Genomic DNA, 25142 nt, shown 5'->3' on the forward strand with positions numbered 1-25142 from the left:
CCTCGTTTTCTTTCTCCACCTTTCCTCCAAGCTCTCCACTTCTTCTTCTGCTTCCCTTCTTTATAATTAATGCCGTTTGAATAAATACGCTTAATAATTCATGCTGTTATTTAAGGAGAGATTGACGGATTGACTGAAAGAAAGTGTAAGAGAGAAGCCGAGCAAAGATCACATCTGGGGGAAAAGGACAGGAGGAAGCAGGAGAGCAGCTCTGTGTGATGAAAGAGCCGGGTTTAAATAGACGGACGTGTGGATGGAGACGAGCTCGGATCGACGGGAAGGGGTAAAGAGGTCAAATAAGTGCTCTGTTTAATTGGGAGCCAATTTAAGTCGGGTCCAATCGATAAAGCTGTAAACCCGGCCGTCTAATGGCCCGCAGCTCGCTCTATAGATCACCGGACGTCCAGCTCTCCTCCTTTACGTGTTTCTCTGCACCTGTGGAGCCGCACGCGTTGGCCTGACACCTTGACTAGTTTAGCTGGATGATAAATTGTCTCAGAAGTTAATGTGATAAACGACGATATTGTTGTTTTGAGACCATTTTCAACTAATGATGGCATTTTACTGCAATTACGCCCACTCAAAGATCAATAAACTTTAAATTCTGTTAAACGTCTAACACTGGAACTGGAAATATCCGAAATAAATAAACAAAACGACAAATAAAATGAATTATGACGTCTCTGGTATCACAATTATCCTTCAAAAACAGGCTGGTTGAGACCAAAACTCCAGTTTTTGTTAGAGAGAAAACCGATGAATCATGCAAATGGAAATTTTTCACCTTGTTTTAATTCATCATGCAGGTAATTGATTTATTGCGTCTGATCCAAAACAAAACCCTGCATGAAGAAAGCCGGCCCGGCTCGGCCCGGCTCGGCCTCACACCGCTGGGATTTTCCGCCTCAATCCAAATAGTTGGAACATAAATATCCCGGCGGTCACATGACAACCTCATAAGCCCAGATTGAAAAATAATACGATCTTCTTTTTGGGGCGGAGGAAACTCTGCGCTCCTCGGGGGGCGGGGGGGGGGGGGGAGGGGGGGTTCAGCTTTTTGTCTCGTTTCAGTCCTGAAATTAAAAAACATTTCATCCATTTCATGCAAAACATTTTTAATTCAACTGTTTCTTCCCGCTTTGGTTTCTGAATCGCAGGTTTTCCTTCAAGGCCTCTGCCTTCCTCAGACCGCCGCCTCGTTTTTCGGCCATCTCTCTGTCCGCCCCGTCGTTTCTTTTTGTCATTTACTCTGTTGCACACAATCTGCCCCCTCCCTCCTCATCCAATCGCTCACACTCGGCCCATCAAGGCGAGGCTGTGTGTCTTTGTTAGTCCAATTGTCACCATCTTCTCCTTTCCTGCTATTTCCTGCGAGGACGCTCCGTCACGCTGCTGCTCTCTCTGTTCCACATTCTCATTTTGGCCAATTTTTCCCCCACATTTGCTCAATCCAGATGTCTTTCTTTGTATTTTGGTTATTTGTTGATTATTTTCCTTTGAATTTCCCTTAAGCAGACATTTTGTTTGCCGTCTCTTCTTGTTGTTTCGGTTTTTAAAAAACACTTCTGGCCTCTTTGTGTCTGCCATTTTTCTCCAAAGTTTACGCCCTTCTACTCCAGCATCCCAGCCTCCATCTTTGCGCCTCAACGCTGAGATTCTGGAGGAAGAAGGAAGTACCACACAGTGGCCATTTCCTTCTTCCCCTTGTCCTCCCTCCCGTTCTTTCTGTGTTTTTATCCCTCCATCCCTGCGTTGTGCTCCTCGGGGAGGGCAGTAATAATGGTGGAGAGAAGGAGAGAGGGAGGGAGGTGCGATTATTGTCTTGTCGGGAGTCAGAGGAATCGATCGGCACAGAAATATGTGGTGCGAGAAAGAGGTACTGTATCGGATATAATAAACACTCTGGAGACATATTCAAGAAGGCGCCCGTGCACGCTCACGTGCACACGTTGAAGATGCACGTGTGCACAGAACACAACACATTCAGTTCTTTTAGAATTGTGCATAAAAAAAGAAAGAAACTCCTCCACAAATCAGCATCTAAACATGAGTTTACTCAGGCAGCTGCTTCTGTTTGCAGCAGATGCATACTGAGGAGGAGGAGGACGTCAATATTTAGGTGTAGAAGAAGTCCTCAGCTGCTCAGCAGGAACATTTTCATGCAGATCGGAGATGAAAACTGATCATATTTCCAGTTTCTTTCAGGTCTGACCTGCCTTTTCTGTTGGTTTTCTAGTGATTTTGATGCATAAAAGTGAAAGGAAAATGTCCCGTCCGGTTCTTGATGGAGACTTGAACATCAAAGCATGCATCACAAACCTTTCTCTGATTTGTTTTGCTGGTTGGTTCCAGTTTATACACTGGAAATCTGGTTTAATACGTCCCAAAATACGTCAGATTTTTCAGTGTTTGACTGTTTGGTTCGTCTTTAACCTTTACCTGAGTGGATGCTCTGCTGTCCTCCTGCATAAACAGCATCAGAGTGTTTCATTAACCCTAAACTCTTGTTTTCTGCTAACTGAGGAGATGCACATCACCTGAAAAACACATTTGAAACAACGTGCAGTCCTGCGCTGACGTGAGAGCAGCAGACATTAGCATGCAGGACTTAGTTTGCTCCACTTCGGCACCTGCAGGGCAGAGAAACATGCTTATTCTTAATGATTAACACTCTCACAGGTGCACACACAACATCTGAGCAGAAGCCCTGTTCACACACACACACACACACACTCCGATCTTACACTGCTGTTGCCTGGCAACGGGTCCATGTGTCCTGCGTTAGCTCTGTCCAGCGGCGCTGCGACCGCCGCCGTTGACCACTGCTGCAGGGGAAAGGCGAGTGGCGAGGGAGGGACAGTCGGAGGCGGAGAGAGACGCCAACTGTGGCTGTAATGATACAAACGCTTCTCAGAGGCGGAAATAATCCGGTTTACCTCGACGCTGAAGCCTGATGGCGAAACCCAGAACTCGTCTGTCAAAGTAACGGCAGGACAGAGACGGATCAAAAAAAGGCAGAAACATATTCTGGAAATTAATGGAAACAGGTTTAAATGGCTCTAAAGCACCTAAACAAAGTTTCAGTTCAGGGTTTAGTTAAGAAAAAAATGCAAATAACTTAAAATGTTGTTTTATTTTTTTAAGGAAGTTATATAAAATCAGTTTCTTTTTACGTATCTCCACCAAACTTTTACATTTTCAAACATTCACTCGTCAGGAAAAGACATTTCAAAATGAGGGCAAGCGGAGCTGGAGTCAAACCGACAACCTTCTGCGGCAGCGTTCAGCTTTAAAGTTGCAGATTTGAATTTACAAGCAAGCTAAAACTTGCCCAAAATAAAACACAGTAAATCATTGCTGGAGGAAATTTAACTGTTAGGATGGGTTAGAAGAGTCTGAAGATGATGGAAAATAGATGCTTTTTGATTAATGAGGGGAAAGAAGAAATAACCAGTGATATCCCTGTAGGAATATTTGAGATTAAAAACATCTTGTTAATCTGGATTACAGTCCAGATAAATCAGACGGCACACCTTGACACTAAAAAGCTACAAACCTTTCGTTGTTTCAACTTCTGGCTTTGCATTTAAGAATAAAAATCAAAACTTCTGCCTCTGTTTTAGAGCAAAATCTGATCAATTCAAATGCAGTTATTCCAATTAAGTCAGAAAATTTAAAAGCAGTTTGTTGCTTTACATTTTAAGGCCCAGTCAAAAGAATGCAATCTTGTTTTGTCAGGAATGCTAAACATTTTTCATCCCCTCTTTGAATCTAGTTTTTGCAAACTGTGGCTGTTTTTCATTATAATCAGGAGCGTCACTGTAAAGACAAGATGTCGGTTAATTATCTTCAGATAAAGCAGCAAAACGAACTGAAGTCCAAACACGTCTGAGTTTCTGCTTCCTGATTTACTGAATAAAAGGCTGAAAACATAAACTTATAGGTCCGTTTAAAGGCAGCTGAAGGGATTTTTAATTAAAACACAGCTTAACTTAAGATCAAAAGCTTTAAAATGTTCTGGATTATTGCATTTAATTCGCTTTTTGTTATGAACATCAATTACTGTTTCATTTTAGACGTTCATCTTTATCAAATGCAGACCGTTGTTAAAAAATGTTTAAAATAGATCCGGATAATTACTTCATTTAATCTTTATATTATTCAAAGAGATTGTTTTGATGTAAACATAACTTTTATTTATAAAAAGATTTTATTTTTTTAAATTCCTTTGAAAAAGTTTCATTTTAACGGATTAAAATCCTAATTTTATCCCAAACGTTAAATAAAACAGATTGATATTAATTTTAGTTTTTTTTTCAGTTTTCTCTGCGCTGAATGTCGGGTGGGGGGTGGGGGGGGGCAGACAGGTGGAAAAGATGGAGGCAGCTTGTGTGTGTGAAGCGTGAGGTGGCAGAGACCATGTGCCTGACCTTTGACCTCCACACGCCAAACGGCTCCAGCCCCCCGCCCCTTTCCAGTCCACACACAAGAACCCACGCGCCGTCTGTCACCGGCCCCTGACAGGCGTGACCGAGGCGGGGAGGGGGGGCGCTGAGTTTAGGACCCCCTGCAGCCATTTTTACCCCCCGACTGCCCCCCAGCAGCACACTGGCCATCAGTGCAACGGGGCAAATGCATTACTGCAAACTACTGACAACTGAAATTAAGAAAACATTGTTTGCCAGAAATAAGTAAAAACTGTAAATAATGGGGGGAAACTATAACTAACTGGAACTAAACTGTTTATAAAACTAACTAAAATATACTGAAATTATAAATATAATATCCTGAACACTGAATGTAAAGTTAACAAGTTTAATATCTTATATTTTGCCAGCAGTGGCAGCCGCCACTAAAGCTCTAAAAAACAATAATATTCTTTTTTTATATGTAATATTGAGTTTGTATTGTTCAGTGTTATTAAAAATTATAAAAATCCCGCTAGCTTTTTGCTCTTTGGGGCCCCCTGGTGGTGTGGGGGGCTCTAAGGATATTCCTTGGACCGGCTCTGAAATTAGAGTGTTTCACAAAACTGCAGCGTAAGCGCTTTTTTCACATCACACGAGTCACATGTTGACGACGACAGGAAGTAGCTGGAGCATCAAGGTGGTTCGTGTTTTTTAATGACTTACTGCAAACAAACTTTATTTAATGGAAACACCTCAGTTGCTAAATATTTATTTTCGTCATTAGCGGACACACGCCTGCGGTTTCTGAGTTTAGTAAATTGTATATTGAAAGAAACTGAATTTAAAAAAATATTTTGCCTGATTTTATTATTTTACAGTCATTTATATAAATTATTTTCATTTTGGTTCTTAAAATACCAAAATTTCCACATAACTTGATATTTTGGACCATCTGAAACATTAAATGATTGACGTTTCGATCAGTTATTCAGTTCTTGAGTTACTTTTCTGCTCCTGGGTAATTGTTTTGATGGCTACTTTTTACTTTTACTTTATAAAAATGTGCTTAAGTACCTCTGCTTGAGTATAATTTTTTTAGTTACTCATCTTCAGTGTAGATCGGAAACGAATAAAATCAGAAATAAAGTCAGTTTTAAAGATGTTCCAGTTAAACCTGATCATGGTACATCAGGAATTTGGGATGTGGATGAACAGGTGAGGCAGGATTTTTTTTTTTTACAAAATGATCCAAGAAGGATGAAATTAATTTAGTGGATTCTTCCGTTTGTGTGCAGATAAAAAGTCTTGTGTTGAAAATAAATACTTTATTTGTTTAAATCCAATCATGAACACTTCACTGATGGTTTCTGGAAATAGCTGAATCATAAAATCTAGAATATTACATTCTGCAAAATGTTCATGCTAAATTTTTTTTCTTAATTTATTTTTTTGTGATCATTGATGGACATTTTTATATTTATTCCATAAACTGAAAACTTCCTTTCTCCTGAAATGTAATTTCATTCACTGTTCACTGTAAGTGGGTGTCTGAATGTAAGTGGGTGTCTGAATGACAAATGAGTTCAGCTGTGCTAATTAATTTTAGCATTTAATATGAAATATTATGTCCTTTAATTATTAAAAAAAAAGAATAAGTAACTGTGAATATTGTCTGCTTCCTTGCATCTCAGTTTTAAAAGTTAAAGGCCCTCTGTTTGATATTGTTTAAGTCAGAAATGTTATATATTTATATCAATTAGCCACTCAGAATTTGTAGTTAAAAATTATCTTTTTATCACACTCAACGGAGGCTTTTTTCTCGCCTCCGCGCTGTTTGTTCGCTCCGAACATAAAGAGAGTGCTGCCACCGTCTGGTCTGATCGTGGAACTGCAGACTGTTGAAACCTGCTTTTTGCATTAATTTTCAAAATGTAAATTAAATACTGAAATTTATTTGAGGTTGATGTTTATTTGTATTTTATCTTTCATTTAAATTCGAAGGAGCTAAAAATAAAATAAAAACAGAAGCGATTGAATTTTATTTAAATAATTACGTCCTTGAATTTCTAAATTTTACACCTTGAACTTCTTTTTTTTACACCTGACAGTGACATAATTTCTCATGATAACATACAAAACTCACACTGGATTTTTATATTATTTGCAACTGGTTATTATTTCACTAAGTTAATATGTTTATTTTTCTGGCTGTTGCAGAAATATTATGTCTTTTTTTTATTTTAAAATTTATTCTACTGCAGGTCATTCATGTTTATTTCTATTTTTAGAATGATTTGTGTTAATTATTTTTAATTTATCTGCTAGCAGACTGAACATCTAACCTCTTCTAACTGCATTTTAACTTTTTCAACATAAAATAAATAAAATTATGCATATTTAAAAGTGTAGGATAGACAAAAGATTAGAAAAGAGAGCCGTTTTATCTGGGATGGCGGTACTGACTAATGTCTGGTGCTCAGCTAAGCAGTTTCAGCTTTTCTTCCAGGTCCAATTACTGCTGCAATCCCAGATGTGACCACAAACAGAAAGAAGAAGAGAGAGAGAGCTTTATTAGGAAAGTTTCCTTCCAGGAAAACTTTCTTTTTAAACCTCCCCCTGCTTTCATGCAGCAGCTTCAGCACATTTACTCTCAGCTATTTCTGGAACAAATTTTGGCTGCAATTCAGTGGTGGAGGCACTGATTTCAGAGAAACTCTGATTATAATTGGATGAAAAAGCACAAGATAAAACTTAAAGTTTACGGGATTCAGATGCATGAATGTTTGCTTGTGAACACTTTGGAGAAAAATGTGCTGGAAGAGACTCAGGAAAGCCAACTCTGTTTTTGCAATAAAAAAATAATAATAAATTGTGCAAAACATGGTTTTGTGTAGCATTTGCATAAATTAGACACAAAATGCTTCCATGTATGTCTAAAAAATGTGAAATTATTTTAAAAAAATGTATCCAGTGTCAAAATGTACATGTAAAAAACTAGTTTTATTTGGTATTTATTTTTTTTATATATGTAAATGTTTGGTATCAGGATTCTTATGGTGAACGTGTGTGTGTGTGTGTGTGTGTGTGTGTGTGTGTGTGTGTGTGTGTGTGTGTGCGTGCGTGCGTGCGTGCGTGCGTGCGTGCGTGCGTGCAAGCCTGCATTTTGTAATGCTGACTCCCGTGTGTGTTTCTGTGTTTTATCTGCAGATATCAGGATGTCCAAAGCACCAGGGGAGGAGAAACCTGGAGCTGAATATCCAGGCGACGGTTCAGGTACAAAACAATCAGTTTCATGAATTAAACCGCCTATTCTCTGATGAATTTAAGGAAATAAATACATTAAACATATGAGGTTGCTCATTCGAGGCCGCTGCTCATTTGTGGTACAAAGTCTTTTATTACGTCACTCAGAAACAAAATCAACCGTGCAAACAATTACTAATGGATAAAAACAGCATGACTGATTGTGAAGGATCTCCTGTAGCAGTCTGTATTGCAGTGGTTCTATAAAAGCCTCTGACTGAAGACACTTTGTTTTTGTACAACCGTGATTAAGAAGCAGCTCTGAATTTTCCTTAAAGTTCATTTTATGAAGAAATCTTCATAAAATGGATGAAATTTTTGGGAAAAAAAGAGACTTGTTTGCATGATTTTTTTCTTTTCTAATTATAAATACAAATACTTTGAGAAGAGAAGACAGAAAGTTTTGATTTCCCACAGAATTTTGCATCATTTGGAGGATCTTTTTATATATATATATATATATATATATATATATATATATATATATATATATATATATATATAATTTTTCCAAGAAGAAAACTAAACAAATATATATAATATTTAAACAGGATAAAAACAGTTCATGATAAAAAGTAAACAGTTTTTGTTTTAAAGGGTCTGTTCTCCTTTAAAAACTAAAAAACGGATATAAATTATCCTCCAAATGCATTTAAATTGATTTAAGTAGTCAGTTTCTAACCCTGATTTTATGAATTGATGAATTTTATTCAGATGGCATTATAATCATGTATATTTCTGTGTTTTTCAGACTCTGACAGAAACAGTCCTGATGACCAGGTTGGTTTTTAAAAGTTTCATAATATTAAATCCAACAACTTTAGAAATATCTCAACTTTTTATGTGCAATTTAAAAGTCTTCCTTTAAAGTGGAATTTAAATCATGAATCTCGTGTTTCTGACTTTATTTTAAGGGTTTTTATGTTTGCTTGAAATCTTAGAAAATTAAATTTGCTGTTTTCAAGGTTTGGAAAGTTTTGACTTTTGTTTAGACGTCTCTGAAAATGTTGAATATTTAAACTGCAGGCGTCATTTACAGTTGAAACCAGATATTTAAAGATGACAAAAAATCTTATTCACATGTTTGTTTTTTTTCGCAATATGAAGTTAAATCAAATCAAGATTTTCTTGTTTTAGAATATTTAAAATTATGAATACCAGACAACTTAGTTAATTTTTAGTTTTTAAGATATTAATAACAGTAATAAATAGAGATGTGCCGATCAGGTTTTTTCCTGCCGATACCGATGCCGATCACCGATACCAATCACATAATTTTTATTTTTTTTTATAAAAAGCACTACCGGTTACATTAAGTGGAATAAGGAACCATGAATTCACCTTAATTTAGATAAAAGCTTTTAAATAACTTTTTCCAAGAAGAAAACTAAACTAAACAGGCATTGTGCAAATTGTCCTGCTATCAGTAATACTATCTTTAACAGACTGATAACATATGAAGGCTCTGAAGAGGCTAAATAATGCAAAGAGCCAAAATAAAACCTCTCAACATTGCCAAAAAATTCAAGTATAAAACTTAACATTCAAAGGCAAATACAGGATCCATTACAATAAACAGTCCTGAGTTACTGAATGAAAACTTCCTGTTAGCATGGCGGCTAGCTGATTACTGCTAGTTCTGATTGGCTGTTTCTGACTGAGCGGAGTAATTATGCAGAGCAGGGAGGAGATCGATTATTTTTTAGAGATTATCTGTCTCATGTTAGGACAGCGAAAGTTTTAATACGTATGTAAAATGTATTTTTTAGGTTAGATGCTGCAGCTTTAAGCAGAGGTTCGGTGTGAGAGTCACTACCAGGTGGAGCAGAAGCAGCGTTCCGTCTGAAATATTACTACCTGTAGCGTAGCAGCGGTTCAACAGCGAGAGCAGAACCAGCGTCTTACATCGCAGCTCCAAGACTTAAATCATTTTGTTTAGCTTTCTGACCGTCATGCTAATCCGGGTGAGTGTTTGTAGCTGTGCGCTGCTTTACCTGCTATCTGATCCTCCATATGTCTTTTTTACTGCAGTGAGCCTCGATGTAGCCAAACTCCGTCAAGTATGGCATTGTTTTTATGTTATTAGCTTCGTTGTGTTGATGCATTTTGACCTGCTTCAATTTTCCACCGCAACAAACTTCCTCATTCACTCAGTGCGTTATAGTTCCACATCGCTTAGGATTTGTTGCTGCGCGTTTGCGCAGAGTGAAGGAAAGAGGAGACCAGCTGCACAGGCAGGCTGAGAAATTAGATGCAGGTGATCGGTATCGGCAACAAGAGACCGTGATCTGCGATCACCGATCATGCACTTTTTCACAGAAATCGGCCGATTATGATCGGTGGCCGATCGATCGGCACACCTCTAGTAATAAATCATATAATGGTGAATTTAATCTGTGTTTTTTAGTTATGGTTATCTTACTGTGAGAAAAGTGTATGAACACTTTATGTAATAAAATTATGGAAAATGTTTATCAATTTTTTCACATTCAAAGATTTAGAGCAGCTTAATCAAATGCCAAAAGTTTTTAAAGTGTTTATTTCATTTAAGAAATTATAGAACAGTTGAAAGATTTTGCGGAAAAGTTTTTAAAAGTGAAATGTTTAAATGTGAATGTGTGTTTTATTTCCAGCTGCAGGTCCAGAAGATGAGAAGCAGCCCGTACAGCCTTTCACCCACAGCAGCAGGCAGCAAGGTAAACGCCTGGTTCTGTCCAGTCGGTTTAACGCTAAAATAATCTGTTAAACAGCAGCAAGAAACTAAAATTATTACAGAATTGATCTGCTTGTTAAACTTTTCTTTAATGCCTAAAACATGAGAACCGTGTTGAGTTTTAATCGGGGGGGGGGGACGTGGTGGAGAACGACAGCAGAGAGCAGAAAGGATGGACGCAGCAGCTGGAGGTCAGAGGTCAGCAGCTCGAGGAGAGGTTGACTGAAAAAAGATTCAGACTAACAGAAAAGAGAGAAAAAAGAAAGAATGGAGAGAAGCAAGAGAGAGTTTTGAAGGGAAGATCCTCAGTTTTTCAGTTTTTACTTTTGCATCTTGTGACTTTCTGAAAATTTAAAAACACCAAAAGAAAATAAACAGGTGTGAATATTTTTCTGTGGAAAAAAATGACTCCATTTATAATGCGGTAGTGTCCTCAGAATTACTTTTTCTTTTAAAGATTATGTGCGTATGTGTGTGGTGTGCGTATGTGTGTGGTGTGCTTGTATGTGTGTGGTGTGTGTGTGTGTGTGTGTGTGTGTGTGTGTGTGTGTGTGTGTGTGTGTGTGTGTGTGTGTGTGTGTGTGTGTGTGTGTGTGTGTGTGTGTGTGTGTGTATGAAGGATGCAACAGTAAATATTTCATAGACATCCTTGTGATTTTCACTCCTTCCTCCAGAGTCGATCATCTTTGGGTTGTGTTAGCTGCTCTTATCGTCACTGTGAGCTTCTGAAAGCTTCAGCTGAGGCGGAGCAACAGCAGAGCATCAAAGTAGCTCTGATCTGGACTCTTTGTGAAGGAGAATTTGTCTTTTCTTCCAGGTAAAGAGCAATGAGAGCTCAGAGATAACACACAGCGCCGCCGCTGCTCCTGCTGCTGCTGCTCCGCCCTCCCAACAACAGCAGCAGCAGCAGCAACAACAGGCTCAGCATCACCACACACAGCTGATGCTCGCCGGCAGTCAGCTGGCAGGGGTGAGAACACACACACGCACACACACACACACACACACACAGAGATGGGAATCATGCACAAAACTCAACAATTTTTACTTATTTTTGTTTAATTTTAAGTTATAATGTGTGAGGAACAGAGGTGGGCAGATTACCCACAAATTATACTAAAATAAGAGTAGCATTTCTATTTTTGTATGTATTAATAAAAACGTATTTAGTAAAAAGTCTGTTGAAGTTCTGAGTACCTGATCAATTCATCAGTCATTACATATTTTAAAATTACATCATCAGTCGGACCAAAATGGAAAGTTTGTGGAAATTTTGGTATTTTAAGGATAAACATGACAATAATTCATATAAGAAACAAAATATAACAAAATCAACCCAAATGGAGTTTTTCCAAATCAGTTTAATTCAGTAATTAAACTGATGAAACTTTAACAGAAACTGCAGGTGTGTCTGTGTCTGAATTTTTGGTTAAAACATGTTTGTTCTTCAGTCTGTGGGTAGAGAATGCAGAAACTTTACTTGAGTAAAATACTTCAGAGATACTTCATCGTAAAACTAAAGTAAAAGTAGAAAAAATACTCCTGAAAGTTGTTTTTTTCAAGAAGGTTACTTTTGTAAATGTAACTGTTTGCCACCCAGCTGTGGTTAAGAGTCTGTCTGGTTTCCCCGCAGCTCGCCGCTCTCCTCCCGGCCCAGCAGCAGCTGCTCCTCCAGCAGGCTCAGGCTCAGCTGCTGGCGGCCGCCGTGCAGCAGTCCAACGCCGCTCACGCCGCCGCCCACGCCGCCGCGCAGCAACAAGCCAATCAGCAGCAGCAACAACCAACCAAACAGGAGCAACCGGTCCAAGCTCCGCCTCCACAGCTGGCGCTGTCGCAGCCCATCCAGCTGACCGCGCAGGTAACGGCAGATCATCAGGCGAGAGGCGAGACGTGTTCGATGCTGCATATTTTCATATCAGTATCACCGATACCAATACCAATACTGATACCAATGTGATATGATTTAAATATGATACGTGAGTTTAATTCGTTCTGTTTTGTTTGTAAGCCAGTCTGCTCGTATTTCAAACTAATTATCTCTATTCAAAATAACTAAAATCATTTTTATCTGTTCCAGCCTTGTACAACATCCCCAAACCATGATAATTATGAAAAAATACAGGCTTTGTGTTAACAGATATCTATCTGTTAACACAAACAGAGGTAGAGGATTACCACCACTAAAGGATTACCACCACTAAAAAAAACAATCAACAATAGGAGATAAAATTAATTAGTGTTCATTTCTTTTAAATAAAAGGCAAAAAACTATAAGAGCAAATCAAAGGAAACAGTAGAGATGAGATTGCAAAAAAAATGTCAAGAGGTAATCTGAAGCTAAAGTCCGACACTGATCCCGACTTTGCTACTTTACCCAGTGACTGTCTGGTGTGTGTGTCCTCTGACGTGTGTGTGTGTGTGTGTTACCTCTGACATGTGTGTTTGCTGCAGGACATCCAGCAGCTCCTGCAGCTCCAGCAGCTGGTTCTGATGCCGGGTCATCCCCTCCAGTCGCCGGCCCAGTTCCTCCTGTCCCAGCCTGCACAGGCGCAGCAGCCGCAGCAGGGTGAGGACACAAACTTCACTCACGGCCTCTGATAACAGGATCTCGTTGCTGTCACTGATCGAATGGATTGTTTTGTCTTTAATTGGTTCCTCGTCCTTTTTTCAGGTTTGCTCTCAACAGCAAATCTGATCCAGCTACCTCAGCAAAGCGCAGGAGGACTTCTCACAAGCCCGCCTCGCATGGGACTCCAAGCGCAGGTAACTCATCTTGTTACACGGAAAGAAAACATAAAACCTAAATAAAACCGTCCTCTAAACGATCCACTTTTATTTTTTACGCACTGCAGGGCAGCTCTGCTGTAAGAAAAACATTTATTTGTTCCACTTTAACGCCATGTTGCAATTCAATTCTGTGTATTTTAGGGCATTTTTATGTGACGGACCAACTCAAAGTAGCATCTAATTTTTAAGTAGAAGGAGAAATATTTACAATTTTCAAATATTTCTACAAGTATGTGAAAACTGAAGTACAAAAGTGTTTAGCTTCCAGCTAATGAATACAGTTTTATCTCGTTTAAACGAGAAAACTTTGCTATAACAATATGCAAAACTTGTAATGAGATTAATCTCTCATTAAACTCAAATATCTTATCTCTTAAGTAAGAGAAACGGCAACAAACTGGGTGAGAAGAACAAGCAACAATCGTCAGTTTTAACACGGCGATTAATTGTGACTAATCGATTGTTGAAGTAATAGACGACTAATTTCACAATGGATTAATCGTTAACTAGACTCTCATGTCATTTCCTGAAAGAACAACATAGTTAGAGCAGCAATTAATCTAAAACTGAACAAAACATATAAAGATTTTTTGTTTCTAAATATGTTTTAGCTTCATCTGGTTCAAATTATGTAAAAAGAAATCTTTATCTATCCATCAATTAATCCAAAAGTAATCAGTGGATTAGTATTTCTTAGCTACAGGTTCATCCTTTGCTACACCGCTGCATTTTAGGCAACACCATTTTTATTTTCTTATTCAAAAAAGTAATTGAATTATTTGCATCTTTTAATATTGGAAAAACCTTTATCTGAATAACCGATTACTTAATTAACTCTTTTCTGTTGAAAATAAAGATGTTTTTTTTTTCACTTTTTTCTGTTTCTAATCAGAATCAGGTGTGAACTGAGTAACTTTTTTTCGTCCTGATGTTGCAGAGGGAGAAGAGCAGCGACGCAGGAAGCAGCAGCGGCAGCAGCGCAGCCTCTGGAGCCGCCAGCGGAAGCAGCAGCGCTGTCACGTCTGTCGGAGCCAGCTCTGCATCCAGCAGCGCCATGGCCTCCTCCTTGACCTCCGGCTTGAATCCCGGCGGTCAGACGGCTCACATGAGCGAAGAACCGAGCGACCTGGAGGAGCTGGAGCAGTTTGCCCGAACCTTCAAGCAGCGGCGCATTAAACTGGGATTCACACAGGTGAAAATGAGCAGGAGGAGAGGCAAACAGCACATGCAAAGTTCAGTTTATTAATTCGTTATCTTCTCCGTCAGGGTGACGTTGGCGTGGCGATGGGGAAACTGTACGGAAATGACTTCAGCCAGACCACCATCTCTCGCTTCGAAGCGTTAAACCTGAGCTTTAAGAACATGTGCAAGCTGAAGCCGCTGCTGGAGAAGTGGCTGAGTGACGCAGGTGAGGCAGAAGTTTCATTTAATTTATCAGAACAAACATGTTTTCTCATAAAAGAGCAACAGGTCCTGTCAAGTTCAGTTATTCAGGTAGGCAAAATTTAGCTCATGGCGATGTCTTGGCGGTAAGCGTGTGGTGACAGCGGATTGGAGCAGCTCCAGATTAACGGAAACAAACCTCCTGCACAACCAGGTTTGGCTTCGCACGCCATCCACCGCAGTTAATCTGAGGTTTAGAGGACAAGGAGGAAGCATAGAAAATATAAGACATCTGCTGCAAACAGGTCAAAACTCAAAGATTAAGTTGTTGAGGTTTTATGTTTTGGATTCACCAAGCTTTTATGGATAAATAATAACTTATTGTCATCAGAGTAGTAATGCATATTTTATAAAGGAAGGACCCCGAGTACAGAACCCTGTGGCACTCCATAACTCATCACATTGGGAAGCACTGAGATCTGAAACTGCATGTAAAAACTGGTGTCTTTATTTTAATGTGATTTTAGTTTGGGTTGGATTTTAATATTTATGCAAATAGGCAGATTACGTTTAAATTACCTTGCAAATTGAATTGTAAAATTTCCAAAAGCTTCAAAAATTACAATAAATATTTAATTTCAGGGATGTTTTGTAGGTATTTAACCGGATGTAGTTGTACATTAAGAGCTTTTCATTGAGGTTTTTGTCTCATCTTCATATTTTTGCACCTGTAAGTTATTCTGATGTCTAAGATTAAAACTATATCTTCCATGAATTCTTACTTATCTTCAGTTTCTCCCCAAACCAAAATTAAGAAATCTTTATTTAATCTTTATTTATTGTGGAACCATTTATGTTTTTATTAAGCATAGAGAATATTCTTTGATTTCAGTTTTTTCTTTTTACTTTTCTAATTTCTAATTGGTGACCAGTTAATTTTTAACATCTTTCTCTTTGCTTTTGCCTGTTGCCGTTTCCTGCAGAAACGATGGCGGTGGACAGCATGCTGCCCAGTCCGTCCTCCATCTCCTCCCCCATGTTGGGCATCGAAGGTCTTCCCGGCCGACGCAGAAAGAAACGCACCAGCATCGAGACGAACGTACGAGTGGTGCTGGAGCGCAACTTCAACACGGTACGAGACGGATAAAAACTAAAAGATCAGTGAGAAACGTCAGGATGTGTTTTAGTTTAACAACATAAACCAAAAAAATGCAGGTTTTTTGGAATTGATTTAGTTTGAGTAAATTCATAGAAATGCACAAGTTTTATTCTGTTTTTTCTTTACCTTTATTCAGAAGCCTGAGATTTTCAGTCTGGTAAAAAAAAAAAAGCAACATAAATTGTACATGAATTATATTTATATGCAAATTATTTCAAGAGCACAGTTTCACAATGCAATAGTTTAGGTGTTTTTACTCATTTCGACTGATTGCAATGTAAATATTTTATTCAAATCTGCCTTCCTCTTTTTAAGTTTTTTTGACTTAATGTTTTGATGATATTAACAAAAACTATGCAGAGATTATTTAGACACTTAATGTGATCATCTCAGATGGATTGGTGAAAAAATAATCCAGATTTCCCAAAGACTTATTTCTTTTTCCCGTCCTCTGCCGCTCCAGAACCAGAAGCCGACGTCGGAGGAGATCCTGCTGATGGCGGAGCAGCTCAACATGGAGAAGGAGGTGATCCGTGTCTGGTTCTGCAACCGCCGGCAGAAGGAGAAGCGCATCAACCCGTCGAGCAGCAGCACCCCACCCCTGCCCAGCCAGACCTCGCCTGTCGTGACGCACAAAGCCCACTGCTACAGCCCCCACATGGTACCGTCCAGAACCGAACCCTACGCTGTTTTTGTTCTGGTTTACAGCGCAAATATGTTGGCACACTTAAAATGAGACGAACCAAACTGACAGTTAACTTTTCAGTAAGAAATAGGAGCTGGTTTTAAGTAAATAAGTCCTTAATATTGGTGAAAAAGTACAAAATCTTGTTCCACTCTCAGATAGTTTAGCTTATAACTAGTAGCTTTTCATCAATATTAAGGAATTATTGATTAATAGCTGACCTATTATTCTTCCTTCAGTGGGTTAGGATAGGTCTAAGGCCTAGACAAAACATATTTACCTTTTTTTGCACAAAATCATTCTTGGAAAATGACATTTTACTATGGTCAGTTCTGTTGAGGGGTTGCTAGGTGACGGGGCCGGGGTTGCTAGGTGACAGGGCTGGGCTTGGCTGGAGTTGCTAGGTAACGGGCAGTGCCTGCTGATTTGTGACGTTCCTTTCTGGAGGTTTTTGAAAGAGCTCATTTTCCAGACACCAAAAGAACCAGCTGGGTGTTTTTAAGCGTTTGGACTGTTTTTAGGAGCAGTACAAACTGAAATGGAAGTACAAAAACGTGCAAAATGTTTAAAGTCAGCCCCTTTTTCTTGCTGAGAAGTTACTTGTAAGCAGAGTTGAATAGTAACTTGTTATATTTACTCAGTTACATTTACTTGAGTAACTTTTTTGAAAATAAATTACTTTTAGCAGTATTTTTACTGTGCTGTACTTTTTACGTTTACTTGAGTAACTTTTTTTTTGAAAATTGCTACTTTTACTTGAGTAAAATTTCTGGGTTTTCTACCCGCTGAATGAAGAGCAAACGTGTTTTAACCAAAACTCACCAGACGCAGAAACACACCTGCAGTTTTGTTAAAGTTGCACAAGTTTTTCATTGAAAGAAACTGATTTGGAAACAGTTTCTTTTGCCTGATTTTGTTATTTATATGAATTTTTACTTATGTGAATTATTTTAATTTTATTCTTAAAATATCCACTTAACTTTATATTTTGGTCCATCTGATTACGCAATTTTTTTAATATTAAATGATTGATAATTTGGTCAGTACTTTAGTAGACTTTTTTACCAAATACGTTTTACTCTTACTTGAGGAATTTCTTGTATGGCTACATTTTACTTTGAGTAAAAACATGTTGAATTTTTGTAATTTTTGGTAACCCACCTAAGATATTTGCACTAGAAACCAGACCTACTACCTTTTGCAGTGTGAGCTGAAGGTGGATGATTTTCTCTCTCTCCTGCAGATATCGAGTCAGAGTCTGTCCCAGGTCACCACCAGCCTCAGCACAACAGGTGAGCTGTAATTACTTGCTGGGATTTTAAACCCAAAGGTCGCTCGCAGATGGATGAAACGGCTCCTCATGCGTCCGAGTTGTCTGATGAAACGCCTAAAAATGATTTCGGCCGGAGAAAGACGGGAACAGAACACAGTGATATTTTGTTGACATGGAGCCACGGCTCCCGTCTTGAGCTGTTTACCTCCATGAGTCACGACTCGTCCCGGTGATTTATCGGTCGCGGCCGTAGGCCGAGCGATCCCGGGCGTCTCGTTTTTGACAAACGACCTGACGGGTAACAAACACAGCTGGAAATTTATTGGCCCGCTGAGCCGCTGCTCGCACCGTGTAGCCTCAAACTTCTCCCTGCTTTGGAGTCGCAGAGGAAGAAGAACGCCGAAATGTTCATAACTCTCCACTGTGCCCCTCCTCTTCATCGTAGGAGCCAGCTCTTCACCCTCAGCTTCCTGCCCTATGACCCCGGTCAGCTCGGTGGCCATGTCGACGTCTGCCACTCCTCCTCCTCCTCACAGCACAGCCAGCCCGGCTCCTTCCAGCCTCGGCACGGCCGGGCTCGCCACCGGGTCAGTCTCACCGCTAAACACAAACCAAGCAGCCTTCAGGAACGGATGGATGTTTTCCTACATGTCTGAGTGTTTATGCGAATCATTTCAGGAACACAATGATGGGAGTAAGCACAGGGATGAACCAGGCCCTCATTGGCAGCAATCCTCTGGCTACCATGCAAGGTAAACCAGTGTGTGTGTGTGTGTGTGTGTCCCCTCTGGTCTCCCTTTCCAAAAAACCACTTCCCATTTCACCCTTCATCCGCTCTGTCTGAAATTAATTTCTCTTGTGAAGCCTCCGGTGACAGTCACCACCAGCCTTCCTCCTCTTCCTCCTCAGCACAAAGTTTTTGAATCGCTCAGTATGGTGAAAGATTCAATTTCATTCTCATACAATGCCGCGCTATTATCACAGACCGGCAAGGGCTCCTTATGGCGGAGCTTAGGAGGCCGAGTCAGCTTACAGTCTGCAGTCAAACAGACACAATCCCGTCCCTCACAATGTCCGCCCCTGTTGGCTAAATAACCGGCTTTCCCCCTTTCTGAGTGAGATGATCTGCCGCCAAATCAATTAAGCATCACAAATAAGCCCAGCTTTGAATCCTGCATCTGCCTATAGCGCCACAGAACATCTCTCTTTTGAGCGCCGCCGTCCTCCGGGCCTCGCGTTGATGAGAAGGATACAGTCCGTTATGGAAAGTGCAGCTCTGGCAGCGCCGGCGCTGATAGGGTTTCAGGCTGAGGGAGGAAATAAAAGAGGAGCCTGGGTGAAAAGACGGGGCTGAAATGAAGTGTTGACAGCAGAGGATTGCAGCTTTGGCTCCCTCTGGGGCCCACACATGCGTTATATGAATGTTTACACTCACGGCGCTGTAATGGATTAAAGTGTTTAGTAACACACTGGAAGCAGAAAGATGCTGCCACTTCAACTGAGAGTTAATCTGTAATTTAGCAGAAAAGTCTTTTTAAGCCTTGAAGCGTTTATTTTTCAGATAAACGCTATAGTTGTGCATGTCTTGTCCTCAGTAACCTTCCTTCATCCCTTTCTGACTTTATATAGGTGTTCACACAAACAAATATCACCACATCGTTTAAAAAATATCGATATATCGCACAAACGGGATCGGTTTCAGAAAAGTTTTCATCCTGATTGTTGTTTTAAACATGCCAAGCCCATAGGGGGCAGTGTAGAGCAAAACTTGCTTCAAAACAAGCACAACTTCCTGTTAGGAATTGAACATGGAGGCAAGAGATCAATTTGTGTGGACAGATACACAGACTAAAGTTACTTTTAAATAGTGTATTAGAATGTAAAGTTAGTAAAACACAAAACGATGTCAATTAGAAATTATGTCAAAGCAACTTAATTTACTGGCACATTATTTTATCGCAGATTTCTTGTTTATATTTTTGTCCTTCCAGTTTTCTCTCAAGTATTTCTAGAAACAGCCCAAGCACTTGAAAAAAGTGTTATTTCTTAGTAACATGTTAATGATTTTTGGTGTCTGGAAAATGATCCATTTCAAATCCATTAATCTATTGAGGAATAATTACTTATTTAATCTGCTGTTTCCTGCATCATCCTCATTTCCATCGTCCTGGTTATATTCGTTCCCTCTTGCTGTGGTTTTTTTCTGCTTAATGAGATTATTTTATACGGAGCACCATCTGGAATGTGGGATTTTTTTTTCCTTTTGTGTTCTTTTGCAATAAATTATTAAATTAAAGCTTTTTGCATAACAAATGTCAATTTAAAACTGCACATATTAAAGATCCCCAATGAAAACATGTTTTCACTGAGCATTTTGCACATAGGTTTGTGGTGCAATGGAATCGGTACAGAAAAATATATAAAATATGAGATATCTCACTAATTAAATAATAACATACATGGAAAAACTCTTCAAAAACTTTATATTGTAGCAGCAAGACTTTGCTACATGGTGGATGAACGGACTAGTACATTACGTGGGAATGCAAACGGAAAAAAATTCCCCTGTGTTCTGTAATTTTATTCTGTATTTCTTCTGCTTTTTATTCACTTTCTCTTTTATTTCCTCCTTTCGCCGTCCTTGCGTGGCTTCAGCGCTGGCAGCCAGCGGCGGGCAGCTTCCCATCTCCAGCCTGGAGGGGGCGCCGGGCCACATGTTTCTGAGCGGACATGGCGGCCACTCCGTCCCCGCCTCCCTGCGCCCCTCTCTCTTCCTGAACCGCCCCGGCCTCCTGCCGATGGTGACCTGCTCCACGCCGACTTCCTCCTTGCCCATGGGGCTGGTCAGCGGCGGCCCCAGACCCTCGTATTGCCAATCTTCGCCCAGCGGCACCAGCAACCTCATGAGCCCCACTTCCTGCCCAGAGGAGTCTGCGTCTCCCTGTTCAAGCCCCGCCTCTTTCTGCTCCTTCAGCGAAGCTTCACCGCCGCCGCTGGGAGGAGCCATGGCCGAGTGATCGCCGACCGACATCCAAAGCATCAGGAAGAGGAGGAGCAGAGCTTTAAAAATCAAAATCTACAACATCGCCTTTCAACCAAAGCCATCTCTCCGTCTGATCCATCTCTAGATTGTCTCTCTTTGGCCTTTTTTCCCCTCTGAAGTCTCCCGAAGCCAAAAATACACACAGACCGACGAGGGGAAGGAGGGAAAGAGGGTAGGAAGGATGGAGAAGGATGGAGAGAACCGCAGAACGAAGGAGGGGAACTTTGAAACCAAATAATGACCTACAGCTGGAGAGGAGCTTTTTTTGTTTTCACTCGGCATCGTGAAATAAACGCCAAAAAAGAAAAAAGCGAAACTGAGGAGAGACTTGTCTGATAAGCTGAGAAGCTCTGAGAAAAAAAACCCTGAAATGTTTGTGTTTTTCCAGAGAAACCCAAACATTGCAAAGAAGTAAACCAAAATCTCCAAATACCAAAAACTGAAAACCAAAAAAGAAAGACAAAAAAAAAAAAAACAACCAACAAACGGAGAGAAAAGCTTTAGCTCAAAAAAACTTTTATTATTCTGTGTCAAACATCCTCCATTCCACTCAGGATTGAGTTCTTTCTCCATTGTCAGTCAGAACATCTATTTTTCTATCATTTCTAATCATCGACCTTTGAGGCATTTATAATCCCACATTTTTACAGCTGCAGGATATTTACCTACCTCTCACTTTCCAGCTTTCCAGTGATCCGCCTGCCGTACATGTACACTGCTCCTCTCGACAGTAAGAAGAAGGCAAAACTATATTTTAGTCAATCCTAAAAAGCTGAAATTAGATGTCTGATTTTTTCTTGTTTTGGTAAATTCATTCATCTTAATATTGTCAAACCAAAGGAAACACCCCCAGCTCAGCCTACAAAGAGGATTTACCTCCTACTCAAGCAGATGTGGACACATTGTCGAGGGATTTCTTGTTTTTTGTTGTTGTTGTTGTTGTTTTTTTAACATTATTTGCCTTCTTTGATTTATTATCCACCACCATCCCACCATCATCATGTCATCCTCCAGACCGTCACTCTTGGATACCAAAGCATCGCCTCTGGCAGCGTTCGTCTCTGGATTTGCCCGGGAGACGAGTGTCCAGACAAACCTCACACACAAATACAAGCATAAGAAAGACCAAAAAAAAAAAAGAACAAAAGGAGGAGGTGAAACACCGGCGTCCCCCCTTCCCACCAACACCACCTACAAAAAAAAACAAAAAACTTGCCCTCCAACCCTTCTGCCCCTCTCCTTTGTCTCCAAAGATCAGATCAAAGGGCCAAAAACAAGCGAGGAGGAGCAGAGGAGCCGAAGGGGGGGGGAGCAGGACGAAGAAGAGGAGCAGGAGGAAGTGCGCTTGAAGCAGCGGACCAAAAAAAAAAACCTACCCAAAACCAAAACCTTCTTATTCTTATTCTTCTTCTTCTGCTTCTTCTGCTTCTTCTTCTTCTGCTTCTTCTTCTCGTTCTGTGTAAGAAGTGAAACCAAAAACAAACAGAGTAATGGGGGGGAGGCTGGAGGGGGGAGTAGCTCCCATCTGTCTGTTCGTCTTTAACTGTGATCGCTGTTTTCGTTCCAGCAGACAGAATCACTCCCTCAGTCCGAATCCGGCCCCCTCCCGGCTTTGTTCGCTCCGTTCCTGGACTGATTAAGGAATAACCTCAACAAACTGACTTTCAGAATTTATACATTTGATTTTTTTTTTGCTTTTGCTTTTCCATTGTGTGTCTGTTTCCCCGATGCTTCGTTCACACCGTCCCATCGCCTCTCCTGTTGCTCTTCTTCTTGAAATGTTTGGAAACGACTGTGAAAATGTAGCTTCCAAGATTTATAAAAGGCAGCAGGGGAAGAACATGCTGTTCAGTTCATCCAGAAAAACTAAATCTATTTTTTTTTTTTAACACAACCAAACCAAATAGAAGAACCAAACCAAACCAATGCACAAGCTGAGTGACTGGGTGCCCGAATGTCTGAGCGCAAACTGATCCCAAATTATGGCCGAGTTTCTGTTTTTCAACCTGGACTTGTTTCTCGTTTTTGCAACAAAACAAGATATTTTTCCCATATTAGAGGTGAAACTAGTACTTTTTCATTGATATTAAGGAGTTATTGACCTAAAACAAGATATTTCTTGCTGAAAAGTTATTTTTAAGTGAAATTTATCTATTTGGATGTTTGAAATACTTAAAGATTTTGTTTTACTGCACTTTTTATTTTGAACACAAATCAACAATTTAGTGTTTTTTGCACTATAGTGAAAAATCTGAAGAGATGAGAATCTTTCAATTTGAGCAAATATGGTAGTTAAAAATATTATATTTGTAATCAATGTTGCTTTTTACACTAAAGACCAAACTAAAGCCAAGATCAGATCGTTCACATTGCATTTGGAAACATTCTGGATTTGCTATTTGTCTCCACTTTATGAATTAAATCACAACAGGATTTCTGTCTTTTAATCTATTCAGTAAAAACAATATGATGTTTTTGTTGCTCAAAATTTGCAAGCAAAATTCTATCCAAAGTGCAAATCTATTATATTTTGTAAACACAAAAAATTGCTGTAAAAAATCCTTTTAAATTGGGAGAAAATGGTTGTTATTTTAATCTCTATTCTAAGATTTAAGATCCTCACTATTACGATAACCTCGACTTAAAAATGTGAAACAAATGTATGTAAAATGATCTAAATAGTTTATCTTAAGACATACTGCTTTGTGCTATGATTTTGATCCACGGGTGTAAAAACCATAAAATATCCACCTGCTGAATTTGTATTCAAGTCCTTATTTGACAGAATTTTACAATTTCTTCTCTGAAGAAGTCAAACAGGCTGACATTAGCAGACAATTTTAGCAAGAACAGAGAAAACGAGTCCAGCGTTGAAACCAGCAGGTTTTATTTTGCAGCGACACAGAACTGCAGGTGATGAAGATGGTGATGAAGATGGTGATGGGGTTTCCGGAGGCAGATTTTACATGTAACCGTTTCTTCCTTTGGTCTGATTCTCATTTTTACCGAGGCTGGGACTTTTATCCTCCGATGAAAACCGAAGACGACGATTTCTGAACCAAAAGCTTTAAAACTTTTTCCTCTCTCATGTGTTCTTTGTTGGAAAAAAAAAAAAGATATTTGTATTTATTGTATGAGGGAGATGTGTGCTTTTCCTGGGTGGGGCGGGAGGGTGTTGAGGGAAAAAAAGTGTAATGTATTTTATGAACCTCTCTGTCCCTCACTTTGTTTATTTATTGATTATTTATGTATTTATTGGATTCTATTTAAGTCTTTTTGACCTTTGTACTCGTTTTCAGGGGTTCGTGTGAGGCTTGTACCTGCAGAGAGCCGTTCTTCAGATTGTGTCAAACCAAAACTAACTTTAGTGACTGTTTTTAACCGAGACGGAGAGCGAGGAAGAGGAGAAATGTAAACGAGGAAACTCGCACTTAGAATTTGTTCTGATTAGTTTTTTCTTCAGACTTCAGCTTTGAGTCACAAATTCCTCTTTAAATTCTAATAAAACGCCTTAATTTTTCTAACTTTCACGTCATATATTTAAATTTTTCCAATGACCTTCACTTTCCCCAATAAGTTTTTATTTAAAAAGGTCAGTAAATCTTTACAGGTCCAAAAAATTATCTCATAATCTGTAGACTCTTAATGCTTTACTGCAGCTTTCTTGACCAAAACTTTCTTATTTGTAGAAGTTTGCAGCATCCGGGTGTTTTTATGCATCTGCAGCCATAAAACTGAACTAACAAAAGAAGGATTTCTAATGGCTTAATTGTTCAGACTGGAAAATAATCAGAAAATAAACACATGAAGGCTGTTTATTTAGCATAAAAGAAGCAAAAATCCAACCACACTACATCTGATTTTAGGCTGGAGCAGTAAAACTGCATTTCAACTCCAGGAAAAATTAGCAAAAAAGTCACATGTCCATTCAGTAACTGAAAACTTCTACATTTTAAATGCAATATATGCTGCAAAATTTATTCTACTATAGGTCTTGGTAGTTTTTAATGGTGAGAAAATAATGTAAAAATATGCATTTTAAAGAGTCGTACCCCAAATTCAGATACAGATTAAAACCCAAGATCTTCTTCATAAAGTGTTTCATGCTTCTCCCACTCAGGAGCTTTAGATATTATTTACATTTTTCCAATTTAATTGGACCAATCAGAGCAGCGGATGACTCTCCAACCATCAAGGACTCAAACAGGAGATTTTCTCTATTTTTATCCGCATATTTTACAGCAGAAATATTGTTTCCTACCAGATTAAATACTAGTTTAATTTCCACTCTTTGGCACTCTGCTGCGTCAGTGCCTAAATACTTAAAAATTTTGTTTTAAATCAAAGTTTTCTAGGATTTATCCAATGATTTTTTCAGAGCTGCTTA

The 25142-nt window shown here is 39.3% G+C and overlaps 1 protein-coding gene across 4 annotated transcripts in view; it reads left to right on the forward strand.

Annotated features, from left to right (window-relative positions):
- Positions 1 to 25142, forward strand: part of pou2f2a (POU class 2 homeobox 2a) — a 93997-nt gene that overhangs the window by 63621 nt on the left and 5234 nt on the right. For 3 of the 4 annotated variants that reach the window (XM_081612413.1, XM_081612414.1, XM_081612412.1), the window contains 15 exons: positions 7617 to 7682; positions 8464 to 8492; positions 10346 to 10408; positions 11243 to 11395; positions 12059 to 12283; positions 12877 to 12991; positions 13097 to 13188; positions 14150 to 14404; positions 14479 to 14620; positions 15579 to 15727; positions 16218 to 16415; positions 17683 to 17731; positions 18158 to 18299; positions 18391 to 18464; positions 20368 to 20829. In XM_081612413.1, coding sequence (XP_081468539.1) covers positions 7625 to 7682; positions 8464 to 8492; positions 10346 to 10408; positions 11243 to 11395; positions 12059 to 12283; positions 12877 to 12991; positions 13097 to 13188; positions 14150 to 14404; positions 14479 to 14620; positions 15579 to 15727; positions 16218 to 16415; positions 17683 to 17731; positions 18158 to 18299; positions 18391 to 18464; positions 20368 to 20729 — 2106 coding nt within the window. In that variant the 5' untranslated portion in view covers positions 7617 to 7624 and the 3' untranslated portion in view covers positions 20730 to 20829. Of the gene's footprint in view, positions 1 to 7616; positions 7683 to 8463; positions 8493 to 10345; positions 10409 to 11242; positions 11396 to 12058; positions 12284 to 12876; positions 12992 to 13096; positions 13189 to 14149; positions 14405 to 14478; positions 14621 to 15578; positions 15728 to 16217; positions 16416 to 17682; positions 17732 to 18157; positions 18300 to 18390; positions 18465 to 20367; positions 20830 to 25142 lie in introns of those variants that run through there. The other variant, XM_081612415.1, reaches the window with a different exon arrangement.

Source organism: Poecilia reticulata, chromosome 11, assembly GCF_904066995.2.
Source record: "Poecilia reticulata chromosome 11, P_reticulata-male-v2, whole genome shotgun sequence".
Taxonomy (NCBI): Eukaryota; Metazoa; Chordata; class Actinopteri; order Cyprinodontiformes; family Poeciliidae; genus Poecilia; species Poecilia reticulata.